Consider the following 17,661-nt stretch of genomic DNA (forward strand, 5'->3'; position numbering starts at 1 on the left):
AGAAAGAGGAATGTGTGTCAATCAAGAATAGGGCACCTTGGTATTTGATCATCCTGGCATTCAGCAACACCAGTTCTAGCCTCCTACGAACATCTTTGGGCACCAGCACTTTTTATTTTGTTTTTTTAACAACTGAAGCAATGGTGACACAGATGCGGAAAGCAGAGAGGGTGGGAATTTGTTGTAAATGTGATATGGATAGTCAAGAAAACGAGACACAACACTGCATTGACCCTGTAGCATAATACGAAAAATTGACCACAGGCTGACCTAATTCACAAGGAATGAAAAATAGGATAGGCTTCAGATTCTGTAACTCCGTGGACGAGCAAAAAAAGGCAGCAACCATTCTGTCTGCTTCAATCACCATCAGGGCCACAAAAATCCTTACATAAAACAACGGCAACAGCAATTAATTTACAGACATTGCTAACATGTAAGAAACCAGGAGTTATAGCAAAACTGCATTATTCTATTGTACGTCATGGACATAAAATAAATTCCCGGCCCTATATTCGTAGATGGCAAATTCAAGGTATCTAAGCAATGGAATCCGATTGGAAAGTGGTTGGTTGTCTAAAAGAGTGAGCACAATATTGAATGCCAATGACACTGTAGTGACGTCATCAAAAAAATGAAGAACAATTGCCAAAGTCGGTTCATCTGTGCATAAATGTATGATTGCACAGGGTGACATTATGTTAGAGTGTATTAATAGTTCATTGAGGATCTTCTGCCTGGTGAATATATTAGAAATTTAGCATAGCTTTTCTGAAACCATTCGCTCATGATTTCCCCCTAGGTAGTTTACGCTGCTATTCAAATGTATTTTTGGTTACAATTGAAAAAAAATCTGTTGTTTTTTTAGCTTCCTTAGTTTCCTGTGGAAGGAATTACACTGTTGTTAAATACAGAGTGAGCGGGTGGGTGTGTCAGCTGGGAGCAGGACTCCATATCTCTAGCAAGGATGAAACAACGCCAACCCACTCTCATCTGCAGCAGGAAGCAGGATACATAGTTATTTCCAAACATGACCTGAAACATGACCATGGCCTGTGAAATGAATGGTGGCAAAAATCTTGAAATGGTAGAATCCTTTGCAAATTTAACCCGCTGTCTGATATCTGTGTGTTACCAGCTGCATCGCCTAGATTAAAAAAAAAGCGAGAGGTTTCAAGAACCAGTTCAAGCAGAATTTTTGTTATTAAATATGATTTGTAACAGAGGTTTCTTCTAGGCCTCATACATAACCATGACTAATGGATGTGTTTGTAACTCACTCATTTTGATTACCTCAGCCCAGTGACACACATTTCCAACAGACTATGTACTGCGGCGTAGACCGTACATTGAACACGACTTCGCTCAGGGGCACTGTTTCCCACACTTCACAAGGATCAGGAAGGAGGAAAAACTCATAGAGCTCGACAGCTACTGCGGCAGCACTTGCCATTTACAACAACGTAAGCCCAAATATTTTTGCAACACAACTATATATTAATTTAATAAAATACACAATATAGCTCTTATACACTCAACAATTTGGCTCATATGCACTGAATCTGCAATAAATCAATAAAAATATGTCATTTTTGATGTAAACACATTAAATCTTCTTACATTTGCACATTTAAATGACGTTGTGATCTGTGTTGATGGTTAGGACATTTCCACGTTTCTGAGCTATTTTAGTGTCCAAAAAAAAAGGAATAAGGAAGGGTTAATATTGACAATATTCTCATTATATTACCTTCACATTATACTACATCATCAAATCTGCAATTAGCTTAGATCTGACATTTACAGGATACATATTTCTGTTTTTATTGGACACTAAAATGCTAAATAGGTGTACAAAAAAATGCCATCTTATTAAAAAAGTGAATTAGCATATGAATGGGCAGGACAGGATGAACTATATCATTTTACATTTAACGTTTCATGTGACATGTGGCATTACTAAATGGGCAGGGTGTGATTTATTGAAGAATGATCTGGAATGTCGATATTTTCGTTATTTGTGGCAGATAACTTTATACAGAAATGTGTACCACAAATGGGTGTTGATGTTTGGTGTAGCTAGAACGACAGCAAGATCGTTTCAGACTTTCAATCGAAGCCTGTGATGTGCGCTAGTAACCCATCACAGAAATAAGTCAACCCTGCTTTTCATTGGGTTCATCAGTAAACAGTGAATTCAGCATCAACCACAGCAGACAGTCTTAAAATGTCAGAAGGTGGTCCTTGTTTTTGCTTCCCCATACCTTCCTATCGGATTGTCTAATTGTCACAATATTTATTTCCTCGTTGTTTCATTGACTCAGTTATGTTGTCATTTTGGTCAAAATGTAACCGGTGTTGTTCATGAAAAGGGAACAGCAGTGGAAAGAATATATTGTGGGCACTTTAGATGTTCACGAAAAGCCAAAAAGCAGCAGTGGCCTTCGACTGTCCCTGTGTAGCCAAGGTTACCAGGGGCAGAGAGACTGTTTCCTCCAGAGAAGAGGCAGCGACATCGACTTCCGGGTCTATTTTCTCACAGCCACAGGGTCACATCCTCTGCAGTCCTGCAAGAGCTTGTCGATCTCTCGCACCACTTCTTCCGCGTCCACGGACTCTCGACCGGGGTCCCGGTTTGAGTGATCTAGCTGCTCCAGAACAGAGTCCATCTCGTTCGAGTCTCGGCTCACCCTCGAGTGCACATCCGCATAGGCCCGCGCCATGGGGTCTGACGCAATGTACTGAGGGTCTTTTGTCTGTTTGCTGGGCGACAGGTACTGGCTGTCGGTCGCCAAGTACTTGCTGCTTGTTTCCGCCAGAGCCACGGGCTTCACTTCGCAGCCCTCGATGGGTCCTTTTGTGGCGGTGCAAGGCTCAATACACGTCTTGGTCGGGCTGCTCGAGGCTGAGGGGACCTCCTGGAGGAGGGGGCTCAGGGCACGCTTGGCTTTTAAATAAGGTTTAACATTGGCAATGAGAATGGTGTGCTCTCGTTTGTCTTTTCCGAAGGTACAAAACGTCTTTTTCCCAGTGGGGTTCACAGTTTCATATGTCTCAGTCTCAACATTGGCTTCCACCGTGGGTACGAAGAGATTTGTGCGATAATCTGCATTTTCCGCCTGATTTGCTGGGGGGAACTGCGGCATCCAACACCTGTCTGAATGACCGAGCACTCGGCATTCATCTGTGCAATTAACACACTCTTCTTGCTCTGAAAGACAAACAGACAACAGCTCTAATCAGTTGAGATCCCTTTATACCAATTCGAAAGCAGCTATCAGCTCAGCGAGTGCAAATCTGACCTCTTGTCTCTTTTAATTACAGCATAGAAAAAGAACGGGTAAAACATTTCAGGGGGCTACAAAAGGCGGCTCGCCGTGTTAATGGGTTGATTTTCAGCTCTGTACCTCCAATATGTAATGTTTATTGAGCGTGAAGGAAATGGAACGCAGAAGGCCCGATTCACACATGTAAACTTACACTTTTATGTAACTTTATGATTTTTTGCATTCAGTGAGCAATACATTTACACACGTGACGGAGACTGCGAATATAAAAGGATAGGCAGTTGTAAAGATAGTATTCGTAAACTTGCTTTGTGAATTGCAAAAGATAGTAAACTTACATAAACGTGTAAGCTTACCTTTGTGAAGAAGGTCTATAGTCTATTTATAAGGCGGACATTCGGTGATGTTTTTGACACTACATAAAATATGTTTATATTTTCCCAACTCAAAGGTTCTTGTATAATCCAACTCAAGAGGATGAAAGTATTTGAGAACCACCAGGATTCGAATATGTGATCTGGGTGTAGAATAAAGCGAATATGTGACCTTGGTGTGGTCCAGCAGTGACTAATAAGAAGGGGACCCCCTGAAAATTATGGGGGCAGGTAGACAGGGGAACAACAGGAATACCATCAACAGAAACTACCATCCTAATTAATTTGAACAAGGTCCCAGAAGGGGATCCTCAATTAAGCCCGCTGTCACCAGAGCACAGGAATTACAGAGACGATCAGTCACTTCAATAAGTACAAAAATAGAACATTTATTTATTTTTTAAAACATATTTCAAAAGGATATCTTGTTTAACATAGTGCATATAAATACATAAAAAAAATCAGAGACAAAAATTACCAACATGTTTCATTCCAAACTCCTCCTTCATACTGCACATTTGTTACTTCAAAATTACCCCCATTCAACACACAGCTCAATATCTCAATCACACCAATTAATCATATTCACACAATCACAAGAAATGAATCAACGACACAAGATGGTCCTGAGACCGAGTAATACGGCTCATCATGGTAGAAGGGGATAGGGGTAGATATCATCCAGCTTCACCTTCACAGAAAAACGCCAACGCGCGTTTCGGTGTGTGGCCCCAGCCGGGGCTACACCTTCTTCAGGGCGAGAAACAAAACAACGAATAAAGAGAGAGAGGAACAACAGAAATCCAGGGGGCAGAAGGATTAATATCCACCAGCCTGTAAGACCCGGCGTAAAATGCACCAGTCAGATGGCCTTGCTAGGAGCTAAAAAGGACACTCTATTCTGGAAAATGCGTAAGTGTCCAGAAAAATCTTTGAAGGGGCAAGATACAGGTATGAAATATTTTAGTAAGGGAGCCAGCAGCAAACGGGTACTCAATCCGGAGAAGGGGGCTACCGTAGACAGAAATAGTTAACGCCCTCCGATCCGGAGATCCAGAATTTCTCAGAGAAAAACAACTCAGACAGAAAACACAGGACCTCGAGCTCCTCGTTTCCAACTCAATAGAGGCGGAGTTCAAATTAATTGGGCTGGTAGTTTCTGTTGATGGTATTCCTGGGGTGCAGCAGTGAACACATTAGTGCAGAAAACTGTGATAGTGTATAAAGCCATTTGAGCTGCCCTAACTGAGCTCTTTGAGCGCAGTTCTCAGATAAAATGTGCTCTACAAGCTCAGGGGCATAACACACACCCCTGCAGCCCCTGTGGCGCAGGGTGCCCCACCCATTCAGGGGACTCTATCCTTCAGTGAGCCTCCATTCAGGCCAAATTCAATCATTATCTGTGAGATATGGGAGTCTCAGGGGCCCCAATCACATTCTGCTGTTGGGTGGGGCCCATCATTTTGCCTTGTGCCACGGAACAAGCTAATTTGCTGTAGCGTTACACAGTTACATGTCATGCATCTTATAGGGCAGTATCAGTATTAATTTGTTATTTAAAAAAGGGGTGCTGCCAATGCGATATAAGCATTGTTCAACTCACAAAACTTAAGCTGCTTAGCAAACATGAACTGAGGGAATTTGCATATGACTTTCCATTACCCTGCTTAGACTGTAGCTCTTTGATGGTAGCCACCCCCGTGAAAGAGTCAAATGAATTGCATACCATTCCTGCTGAAAAAATGTCAAATTACTTCTAAACTTAGCAGCATGTGTGACTGTGGCTGTGAAGAATGTATGGCTGTATGCCATTCTATGTTATGAGATGTCCCGTACAGTGGCCAATGCCACCCAAGGCATCTAAAGGGCTCTCCACTGGTCAGTTAGCAGACATTTTGGATTTGTCGTTAGTTTGCATTTTTCGTTTGCGATAAACAAAACAATATGTTTCAAGCTTGAAAGAACACCTTATGACAGAGTCGGATGTCCAATCATGCAATACCGCCCTGCAGCACGAAGATTAGCCTTTATCTAAATACAGGCTGTTGAGGTTTCCTGCCTGTAAGGAAGACTTTAGGAAGCTCCTCAGGATGTTATGCACATTTACATTAAGCTCGTATCACACTTGCTTACTCCATCCTTCCACCTATTGTGCTGATGAAGAAGTGTGGCAGCGGATGAGATAATTCCTCACAACCACCTCATAACAGCACTCTTCTCTGATCCTGTGACAAATATACACACAGGATGTGAAAATAATCCAGCCTCAGGAAGTGCTTCAGCCTTACCACCAAGAGGCAGTGAGTAGTTGAGCGAAAACTTATCTGCTGATTTAAACCAGAAGATTAACTATAGGCAAGACTAATTTACACTCTCTGCTGCATTCATGGTTCTAAGAGTTACACAAAGCTGACAAGTTATGGGCAAAGAGCACAGCACAGTTGACTTGGAAACCTCTTTCACTACTAGTCTGTGGCCAACAATCACACAAAATACAGAAAAATATCTGCCTGTGCAGGCCAGGAAGGGAAACAGGGCAGGAGTTAGCAGATGTTGATATTTAATAATGTATTGGAATAATGTTTCTCATTTGGCGTAAATTAATAGGAGTACCTGCCAATCAAACAGTTGTTTTCCATCACAACTCTGCAAATGTCAACTAATAAGTCTACGGCATTTAAAGAGCAGAAAACTGGGCATGAGCATTGAGCAGATGTGCTTCATCACTGCCCTTCTGTCTGCATAATCCAGCACTCTGGTATCTTCTTGGCCCTGACATGGCACCCAAGGGCGCATTAACAAGTGCACATTCTGTTTGAGCCAATAACTCCTCGTATGAGGTCTGGCTGATGGAGGCTCAAGCTACAATAAGAACAAACTATTTGGTATAAGTACAACTGCAGGATAGGGAAGGGCAGATTTAGCTTTAGATATATATAAATACTCACCTACCCGTAAACTCATGCACTCTTTGTTTTATTAAATCCAAATATTTCAAGGAATCATTTAGCTAAATCTCTCCATGAGCCATGATCGAACAATCATTTATAATAATATTTGCCTAAACTTACTTCAGCCTAACTTTATCCTTTTGCTCTTTGTTTCTGAACAATCTTACACTGCATACCGAAATAACATGGGATAAAGTATCCCCACAGTAATTTATAAGGATATTGCAAGTCACAGTGAAGTTACATTACCCTATATAGAAACAAGGCTGAAGGCCAAGTTCCTTTCTAAGGTTAAGGAACTCCGAGGGGACTTGTAATATCCTTATCATGCAGGTGCTTTATTCCTTATTATTTCTGGTCACACCATCACCTTTCTCATAAACCACTTAAACCCTTGTTGCACAGCCCTTTCCTATGAAAGAGAGCATGTTTGCAAACATGAAGAATAAAAATAGAACATCTAATGCATAACTCAACACATCAAAAAGGCTGTTAAATATTTTTTGAAAAATGGTATTAGAAACTGTTCACATGCCAGTTTTACAAAAAAATGGCGTATTGCTCTGAATGTGTCGAAATATTCAGAAGATTCAAACTTTTCATGAATTGCCTAAGGAGTGCAAAAAATTAAAATGATGCAATGAATATCTTCTTTCAGCTTGTCAACCGATGGAAAAACAGAGCAGAAGAAAGAAAAGCCAAGTTTCATTTATTTTCCATAAACAGCTGCTTTAACACCTTAGCAGCTATGGAACGTCCAGCTCCAGTGCTGAACGTTCCATTGCGCAGGTGAGGTTCGAACTAAGCATGGGCGAATTTTGCGAATCTCGCATTTGCGAATTTTGCGGATTTGCGAACTCGCAATCCGCAAAAAATTTTTGTGTTTGCGCGGGTTTCTGCCAGTTCGCGAGGGTTTTGTACAATTTCGCAAATTGCGAACTTACCTGTCGGGTCGCAAGTTTCGCGAACTTGTTGTTTCTACGTGTCCAGCCTGTTTGGGACACTCTTCTTCATCACTGCCACTCTCTGTCACCACTGCCACTCTCTGACTACTCATGCCACCCTCTGGCCCACCCATGCCACCCTCTGTTTCATCACAGCACCCTCTGGTTGTCCAGTCAGTGTACATTATTGTGGCAACGCAAGCACACCTTCCCTGCCTCAAGTGACCTGAATTAATTTGGGGCTGATTAATGTGTCACAGAATATTTTTTTAACTGGCACCTGCTTCCTTAGTGCTTCCAGATTAGTGATCTTTTGCACTTGCTAAGTGCTTTCATTGTTGCAAAATTAGTTACAACACCTGCCCTGCCCCAACTGACAATAATGAATTAGGGGCTGATTAATGGATTTGAACTTCCAGCCTGGCTCCTGCTTGTCTCCCTTAGCTGTAATTCAGGACCTTTGTGGCATATGTGTAACTATTCTGAGGTTCAGAGCAGGGTCACATAATAGTTGCAACTGGCAACTGAACTCTGGAGGGGCCCCTCAGGACGCACTACAGGAAATGGCTACTAATGATGAGCCTGAACTTTTGAACCTGGTAAGTAGTTTCAGTTTTGCTAAGATCGTATTTCTGCAATTTTGCACTTATTCGCGGGGCGCGAAGTTGTACTGGGAAGCCGCGAACTCACGCGAACAGTGCGAGCAAACCATAAAATCCGCTGCTCGCGGATTTGCGGATTTTGCGGGAGATTCGTGAATCTCGCGGATTGCGAATTTACCGAAAATCCGCAAAATCCGCGAGCGAAACGGATTTTCCGCCCATGCTTTGTTCGAACGTCCAACGGCCGACGGCAGCACTCCTGAGGTAGTGGTGCCGTCGGCCGTTGGACTAGGCGCAGCACTTATGAGGTTAATTATGCTCCATGACCTGACATGGCCAGCGTTTCCTCTTATCTGTTGACTCTTGATTCAAAAATTGTGAGGTCAGAACTAAACTCTAATTAGTTATTACAGTTAAGCGGCTACATCATTTCTTTATAATAGGTGAAATTGTGTGTCACAATGTCACATGTCATAGAGAAATTAGAGACGAGTTTTATACAGGGATTGTTGCATCCCATGTATTATAACCAGATAACAATCAGCCCACCATAAAACACCTAAATAAATAAATAAGAGAAAAATGTCTATCTAGTAAGCATTCCACACAACCATCTTCACTTCCATTAGCATCTGCTTCTGATGGTTAACCTTCTCTTATGTCCTGCCTCCTCCTCCACGTTATCTTCAAAACCTCAGGTTATTAGTCCACTCTGTCTCTCCATACCTGCTAACTGTCAAAAGTTTGAGTTACTATCTTTTCGATTACTGGCTGTGAGCCAGACACCAACATTGGCACCGCTATGGTTATGGGTGTCAGTTACACAGTCTGGGGTATATACAGTATTAACATAAATATATCATAATAAATGCAATTTTAATAAAATACCACAATTTTACGTCTATAAAAAAAAGTGTAACTTGTGCTGCAATTACTTGCTGTTTTCTACATCAGGGCAGAACTCTAGTCCTCTGACACCTTCACAGTTTAGTGGCGATGGACATGAAATCCTAGGGCCTCATTTATGAGAAATGACGCATTGCTGCGTGAAAGCAGCGATGCGTCACTTCTCAGTGCGCACTCCTTGCGACATTCCTGATGCGTCATATTTAATGTATGACGCATCATGTCGCAAGGAGTTACAGATACGTCAGTATTTCTCAAGTATCTGTAAGCGCAAAAGTGACGCATTGCTGGAGTGTGTCACAAAAGTGACGCAACTCCAGCAATGCGTCCTTTCACATGGGGCAAGCCCCATGTGAAAGGGCCTGCGCCAATCTTACGCCTGCTGTGAGGCAGGTGCAAGATTTTGACGCAACAGCATCCTAAAAGTGACGCAGTGAAAACTCACTGCGTCACTTCTACGACCCTTCCTTGCGTCAATACACTCCCCTGCATACATTATACCTGGCGCAGGTATAATGTGGCGCAGGGGTTTACAAAGTGACGCATCTACCTAGATGCGTCACTTTGTAAATATGGCGCAACAAGGCGCATTTTTTACCCCACTGATGCGTCACAAAAAGTGACGCACCAGCGGCGTAAAAGTGACGCACAGCCTCCTAAATGGGGCCCCTAGATTTTAATAACCAGACTTGAATAAGGCTATGTCCTCGAATCTCCTTGAGCGAAAACAACGTGCGTAGTATTAGAAAAATATAAACTCATCAAACCGAAGTTATTCAATTTGTGTAGTATCAAATAGGTATGGCCATATTATATGAAGCTCAGTTTTATTTGCCTCCTGGTGCTGAGCTATAGAAAGGCATTTTGTTGCCTTAGGAGATGTAAAAAGGTATGCAGCCTATTGTGTTAAGAGCCTTGAAATAAGCTCCTTGTAATGTGCTGCTGACAGATGCATTAGACTTCGCGTTCTATTTTTAACAGAAAATTCAATATTTGTTTTCCTTTCATTGGTAGGCTTTCGTTATAATTTCATGGTTTATGAAACATATTTTGCGATCCGTTAAATGCAGGAAAGAAAACTAAACAAAAGCATCTTTTTCAGATGCTGTATTATGGAAAATACTTCAATTTCACCCCTACTTTCACTTTGTAACTAGAAAAGCCATTTGGCAGGTTTTTTAGTGCTCAAAGAGCTAGCTACAATGACTCATACCTGGACTGAACATAACACTGCATTAAATTGGCTTGAAAATACACCGGTACAGTAATAAATGCAGAACATCAGACATTTTAATAGCATGGAGTAGTCGGACTTTAGCAAACCTGCTTATTATCCCACTTGCAGTGACAGACCCACTATACCTTGGGGCCAATTATAAGTTCTACATAGTGGTGTCCCCGGATAGGATGTCACTCGAGCCAATCACCATTGGCACAGTCTTATCACACATGGGATTGCTAGCTGCAGGAACACAAGGCCCACTACCCTTGGAAAAACCTCTTGCGGTCAGGGTAGGGGCTGTGCGCTCACATGCAGCCCAGACTCTGCCTGTCCCCTTAATGCAGGGCAGGGGGAGGAAGCAAGGCATTATACTTCCCTTTCTAGGACATCCTTTCCACCTCTAACGTCCACCCCTCAATCCTTATTGGTCCCTTCTGTTCATAGGAAGTGGTAAATGACACTGGAATTATTTTAGGAATCGGAGAAAATCTTGTGGAAAATAACCTGGCAGTTCCAGGAGCAAATGTTTATTCCCCATTCTGGGGACAAAAGGATATATGTATGAACACATTTTCCCATAGACACAGAATGGGTAAAACCCTTTGATACATCTGGCCCAAAATCTCACAATCGACTGGTACAGAGATGCAATATTGCGCCTGGAATTGCCAATTTTGGATAAAGTAGTTTCAGCACTCCAGGACTATGTAACTGGTAGCGAAAGCCTTCCCTTTCGTAACTACTACTGTCAAGGCTTTAAGCCCTTCATAGACCTTCTAAATCCAATGGCAGATTTTGCTCTAATAAAAAATATGTACCAAGGTAAAATTTGGAGTAGCGATTACCTTTGCAACTAGCTGTGGAAGTGGAAGAGAAATAAAGAAAGCATTGACAAAGGGGGAAAAAAATCCAGATTTTTTTCATTGTACCAAAATTATTTAGTCTGCATTCCAATCTGGCAGAATGTAATTTCTTATTTATGAATTAATAAGGGTTTCAGTGCTTTGTGACACACAGTGGCTTAGCAGGGCAGTGTTGGGAGTTTATTGTACAAATATGGAGTCCACAAATATATATTAGCCTCATCTAAGTTGAATGCCAAATTCATAAAGGAGTTTGCATAGAGAAGTGTTAACTACGTGTTCTTTCGATAAACAGAAATAAAATTGCTTTAAAACATTCCACATCCAGTTGTACATAATTAGTATTTGTGGTACTTTACAATCGTATATTGCACTTAAATTGGTAGAAGTTATTCAAATATGGCAGCTTTTTAATCAATATACATTTAAAGGATTATTTATGAGAGATTTGTGCCAACACAGTGCCACTTTTTTGACTCTCTGGTTGTGTAAGACTATCAAACATATTTATGAGATGACGCAAAGCCACTTTGCGTGGCTTTGCATGACCTCATAGAAATAGAGTAAGACAAAGTAGTGCAAGCTCCTGCCTTGCGTTGCTCTGCGCCAAGGAGGCATTCCATGGGTGATAAGGTGGGTGTCCCATGCAGCACCTATGGATTTTGGCCCTACCCCAGATTTACTCAGTCATGTAAATCTGGGGCAGCTCCAAAAAATGTATGCCTCTCCATTGTAGGAGAAATGTTTCTATATCTCTTCATTGTTTCTTCCTTTCATGACTCTAGATTGTTTTTGTACAGGAAGGTGTCCCTTTCTACACAAAAACAATCCCGCCTGCAATGGAGGCACCCTAGTGCTATTGTGCAACAGTGCCTACATTGGTGTTAGGCAACAAATTGTGGACCAGCCCAGGGGAAAAGTAGAGGAATGCACTGTATTTCATAAATACGGTGCTTTCCTGTCCTTTCACATTGGCGTAGAGCAGCACAGCAAGAATATTTGCAGCGCTGCCCCCTGCCAGTTCCTCATAAATGAGGCCCATAGTGCTCAGGGACTTGGAAGGGACATTCATCAAGTAATGCAAAATGGAGATATCACCAACAAACCTACATCTTTGTGTGTATTTATGAACACTTTGCAGATTGTTTCCTTCCCTGAAAGTGTAAACATATTTACTTCAATAAAAGGCAGTAGTAATTGCCATATCAGGGAGGATGAAGACACGTTATCCATGGAGAAAAAAATAAATGATATATAGACAAACGCAACTTTGTTATGATTGACTCATACTGATTTTAAACCAACCAGAAAACCCTTCGGAAGCTGGAGTACTTGTGGAAATCTATGCCTTCCAAAGATTTCCATGAGTACAGGAGTTTCTTTGTTAGTTTCTTAGTGAGTTTCTTTGCAACTACAGCAAATTCTGACATGTATTCCCTAAATAGAAAAAGTGTACAAAGGAAGACATTTGACAGTTATTTTGTGGTAGTATTGTGCAGAGAGAAAATAGTTTCAAATGTTTGGTATGTTAATATTGTTGAATGTTTGCTCCAAAAAATTCCTGGTGTATATTTGTATAAGTTTGATTTTTGGTTATGTAAGACAATTTGATGATTTGTGGTTTTGATCTCAAGAGAATCCACTGTACAAAACGAAATTTAGCTAGAAGTGGCAGTCTTTATCTCAAATACCTATTTTGGCTACTTTATATTCTTCAATATGTCGGTGAGTGACAGTTTTCTACATATTGAACTGTTTTTATTACTGCTACCCTTAACCTAGTGATTCACAAAGACGTTTTGACTCTTTTTGTTTGCTTGACATTCATACATAATGTCTACGCTTTTTCCCACATGCACAGCATTATGTTAGGCCTCTCTTTACTTATACCATCTTTTCTTGTCAGCTGACCCAACGAGACATCAGACAATAAGTATGAATGTATTACTCTTGGAAAACACCAACCTATTTGCATTCACTGTTTTACATGTAGTGCTTCGGACATTATTTTTCCTAGCATTTGTAACTCAGGAGGTTATGAGGAGACTCAAACATAAGTGAGGAGGAGTTGTCTGACAGTTTAGTTTTGAAGGCAGATGGAGAATCTGGTAAATTGAGATTTGGTTGAGGGATACTTATACAACTAGACACATATCAATTGAAGTAACCTACAAGCAATAATTTAGACATGTTCACAATTAACATTGCAATGCTGTATAACACTTTGGAGTATATGGGAAGCAACTTAACTATAAAAAAAAGATGACCATGAACCTCTTAATAAGTATTTGGAAAACTCTACCTTTGTGTATTGTGTCAAGATCCAGATGTTATGCCCTTAAATTATATATTTAGGATTTCAAGAAGGTGTTCATAAGATTTACACCTGAAATCATATGATGAAAAGCGTACAGGCTTATATGGGAGTAACCGCAAAAAGAGGTGGGCGACTGGAATGACGGCTAAAATAATGAGATTTTTCTCTGTGGCATTATCAAACGCTTGAGATATCAGAGTAAAAATGGAAACATCTTAAAATTCAAACTTGTCAGTGGAGACTCAGACATGAGGTTGTGAAAATGCATGACCCGCCATACAACTAGAGAGCTGAAAAGAAATATGGTAATAATCTTTTTATTAACTTTATTAATTATATAGATGGTATTTGCCGCCTGTATTATTGCTGCAATAATTATCAATATTGCTACTGGTGTTGCTGCTGTTGTTGCTATCAGCAGCAGTATGTATCATATAAGTCCCAATAATAGAAACAATACTAATAGAATTAATAAGAATGGTGTTAATGATTTATTCTTATTATTATTACTATTGCATCTGTTTAATGTTTACAACAAAACAATACCCCCTACGTTTGATAAAGATTGTCAGTTTTTAGGAGACTAAGCAAAATTTAAAAATGCAAATAGAAAAAATGTAAAATGTTTTCTTTCATTTTCAAGAACAATTCTATTTAAAATGCACTCTTCAGTTCTCAGAATCACAGATACTTTTCTAGAAGCATTTTAAGCAATTCTTCCTCACATTGGTGCCCAAATGTGAAAGCCTAATTAGCTGAACATAGCTCTCCATTTCCTAAAATGTCTAAAGAATCAATCTTATCATCATACGTTCAGTAATAGCTGTAGCCTTTAAAACAGGAAAAAGGAAAACTGCTTACATTTAAGTACACAAATAGTAGAGAAATATTGCAACTGTATGTGTGAAAGGATAAAAGGAAAGCATTCTACTCGCACACTTTTAATCTCCGAGGTTGATGTTTATTGTTCAAAATGCTCGTCTTTTCACTAACTGCTAGATTTACCCATGTATAACCAATCATAGTTGGATTGCATTCTCATTTCGTGTAATAAGAAGCAATTTTAGACAAAAAGACTCTCTGTGCGAATGAAAATGACGAAATGGTGAAACATAAACCAATTACACAAAACACAAATAAAAACAATTGATGAAGGAACAATACAAAACAATAAGAACTTCATGGCTCTTGCTTTTGGTCTCAATCATTCCAAAACTGAAATGCTATAGCAAGCATGTTTATCGTAACAAATACAATAGATGACTTGAAACTATGTGAAAATACAGGTTATGGAGGTAACACCTAAATTAAAAGTCCAATATATAGGCTTAATTTTACTTTTTTTTATTTTTCTTGATTGTAATTCTTTCCTTAATTTTAACCTTAGCTCACCTTTCTGAAGAAAGAAAAGCCATTTGTTCCAGACGCCAATTTTGAACAACTATATGAGTCGTAGTGGGAGATTTAGAGTTTGGAATATCATGGCTACCCTCCAAAAAGTGGTGAATGTCCAGTCCACTCAATTCAGAGTGCAGTCATACCTGTGCAGTATAGATAGGGTGGACTGGGCATCTGTTGTTTTTTTGTGTATATTTCACAGCTGATAAACTCTAAATAAGGCTGTATATTCACTTACATTGAAATAGTGGCAACGCCCTAAAATGTTGTCTCTCTGACACTAAACCGCTGCCCTCAAAGACACCCTACATATAGCAACACATTTCATTCAAGGCAAAAAAAAGTGAGCATAGCACTCCAGCCTGAAGGTACTATATTGCAAGGAGTCGCCCTTAAACTTTCATTATACTAGAGATTGATTATACTGAGTAAGTGCCGAGATGCCTCAAGGTGATTCGAGCGCTATACGAGAGAGTATAACATAACATACCATTGCATACAATACCACCAGAAATAGCACAACTGAATACTAGACAGAGCAATTAACCACTTTAGCTAGCCAGCACCACACTACAGATTAGGACATCACCAGACGGGAAACAATTAACATCCAAAAAAGAGAATGCCAGAAAAAATGCCTTTCGCATTACCTTTCTAGGATCGGGAGCAACATTCTCATCAAAATCAGAACTGCCCCAGTCTCCTGCAAGGAGCTGAAGACTCACATCTTCAGAGAACATTGCATTCCTCTACAATAGGAATCCACACCTTCATGGATATGTGGTCTCATTGTAAACAATACTAAATTGCACACGAAATGAGAAAGGAAAAATCCAAAAGGGCAAATATGAAATTAATTTTGTTCATAAAAGTGAGTAAAGCTCACCAGCTATGGCTGCTATATTTGTTTAATGGCCTTTAACAATGATGGCAACTATGTATATTGATAAAGCAACATTGGTATGGAACTAATTAATGACAAGTAATAGACTTCCACTATAAATGTGCCTTTAATATGCAACCACAAGTCAGTTTAGCAAAAGAAAGCCTTTGATTTGAGGTTAGGTAATTCCAACACCCTGGCAGTTGGAGCAGCCGCAGTCCGTGTAGGGAGTTCCAGTGGGGCAGGCAGGCGGGGCGGGGGAGGGGCAGGGTGGGGGGTGATAAAAACCGGAATATGGATGATTGCAGGTAAGTAATCAATTAAATTAATAAAACGAATTTCGTTCTGTGCCCTGCATCGCAAATGCTATGGTGGCCCAAAACACAATTTAATTACTGGGTTCCTCTGCTATGATTAAAATGTGAATTCAGGTGAGAGTTGGATATAATGGTCCACTCTAGCATGTTCTAGCTAAGGAAATACTGGATCAACATGTTTCATGCCTTTTATTGTCTAAGAGATCATGGCATTTCATCAGGACCAGTTATCCTTATATATTCATGTAGGGGTGGTCAATGCAAGTATTTAGTACCATACTCTAAATTAGTCAGATGGATGAATAGAATAATTTCTGCTTAAGACCTATCAAAAAAATGAGGGGCAAACAGAACATACACTGTCATCATGCTATATAATTGGTTCAAAAGATAAGCAGAGATAAGCAGGTCTTCACCCCCATGAGTGCATAATGGGTGAAGTTCCCTGCTATAGTTATAATCACAAGAGGCAAAAGCGCACACATGCAATTCATTATCACCATTGGTACATAATCAGTATGGGGAAGTTTCCCCGGTGATTAACACAGTCACACATGTCACCTGTAGCGTATGCACAGCTGATAAAGAGCCATATGGGATTTGCAAAAGTGTGAGGGTCTCTCGTACAGGACTTACACAATTACAAGCCTATTGGGGCCCAATCGTGTGGGCCAGAATGCACTACCTGTTTATCTCTGCTTATCTTTTTCAGAAAATAATATATCATGATGACAGTGTATTTTAATGTTCTGTTTTTCTGTTTATCCCTTCTTTTTTTGGTAGGTCTTGCCCAGAAGGTAAACTATACATTAGTGTGACTAATTTAGGGTATAGTACTATACACTTGCACTGACCACCCCCACATGAGTAGATAAGAATTACTTGTCCTGATGAAATGCCATGATCTCTTAGACAATAACAGGCATGAAACATATTGACCCATTATTGCCGTGCTTGAGTGGAGCATTATATCCATTTCGGCTCCTATAGTTATTTTTACTACACATTTCCTACAAAGTACTCACTGTGTTCATACACTTCTCTATCACACCCCATGCTTCACATCAGCAAAAAGAAAAGAACTCCAACAACGAGCCTCCCTGCAGGGCCCGTTGGGCATTGCAGCGGTGGCCCAACGAGGAGCCATAATACCCCTTGTGGTGTGTGTGAGTCTTTGCTCCTAAGGGAGTATTCCCCCTTCTGGTAGACCTTCATCTTTTCATAGGAACTGCATACCGCTTTTTGATAAAGCCAACATAGTCCTGCTCATCTAACAACAGTGCAAAAAAAGTCCATGTAAACTGTTTTACCACACTCTTTCACAGTACTAGCAGTACACATCAACTGGACACTGCTGGATGAAACCCACTTGGCACCTGTACACCCTGCTGAAGCTTAGCATTCTGACACTCGTCCTTCAACCATACAAGCAAAAATAAAACATTCTGTGGATGCCTATTTGTTTTGGTGTTGAAAACCCCTTCCAGTGGGTCCATGATACACTACCAGGCAGTGAAACCAGTGGGGGTGTGGTATTACTAAATGGAATAAGGCAAACAGCATGTAATTGTACTCACTTGGAGGTGAGGGTATCACT

The 17,661-nt window shown here is 40.4% G+C and overlaps 1 protein-coding gene across 5 annotated transcripts in view; it reads right to left on the minus strand.

The window, feature by feature from the left end:
* Positions 1-1,474: 1,474 nt before the first annotated feature.
* PCDH17 (protocadherin 17) overlaps positions 1,475-17,661 on the minus strand; it is a 195,541-nt gene continuing 179,354 nt past the window's right edge. For 3 of the 5 annotated variants that reach the window (XM_086934909.1, XM_086934910.1, XM_086934908.1), the window contains one exon: positions 1,475-3,211. In XM_086934909.1, coding sequence (XP_086791035.1) covers positions 2,529-3,211 — 683 coding nt within the window. In that variant the 3' untranslated portion in view covers positions 1,475-2,528. The remainder of the gene's footprint in view (positions 3,212-17,661) is intronic. The other 2 variants (XM_086934912.1, XM_086934911.1) reach the window with 1 other exon arrangement.

This window comes from Lissotriton vulgaris, chromosome 8, assembly GCF_964263255.1.
Source record: "Lissotriton vulgaris chromosome 8, aLisVul1.2, whole genome shotgun sequence".
In the NCBI taxonomy this organism is placed as follows: Eukaryota; Metazoa; Chordata; class Amphibia; order Caudata; family Salamandridae; genus Lissotriton; species Lissotriton vulgaris.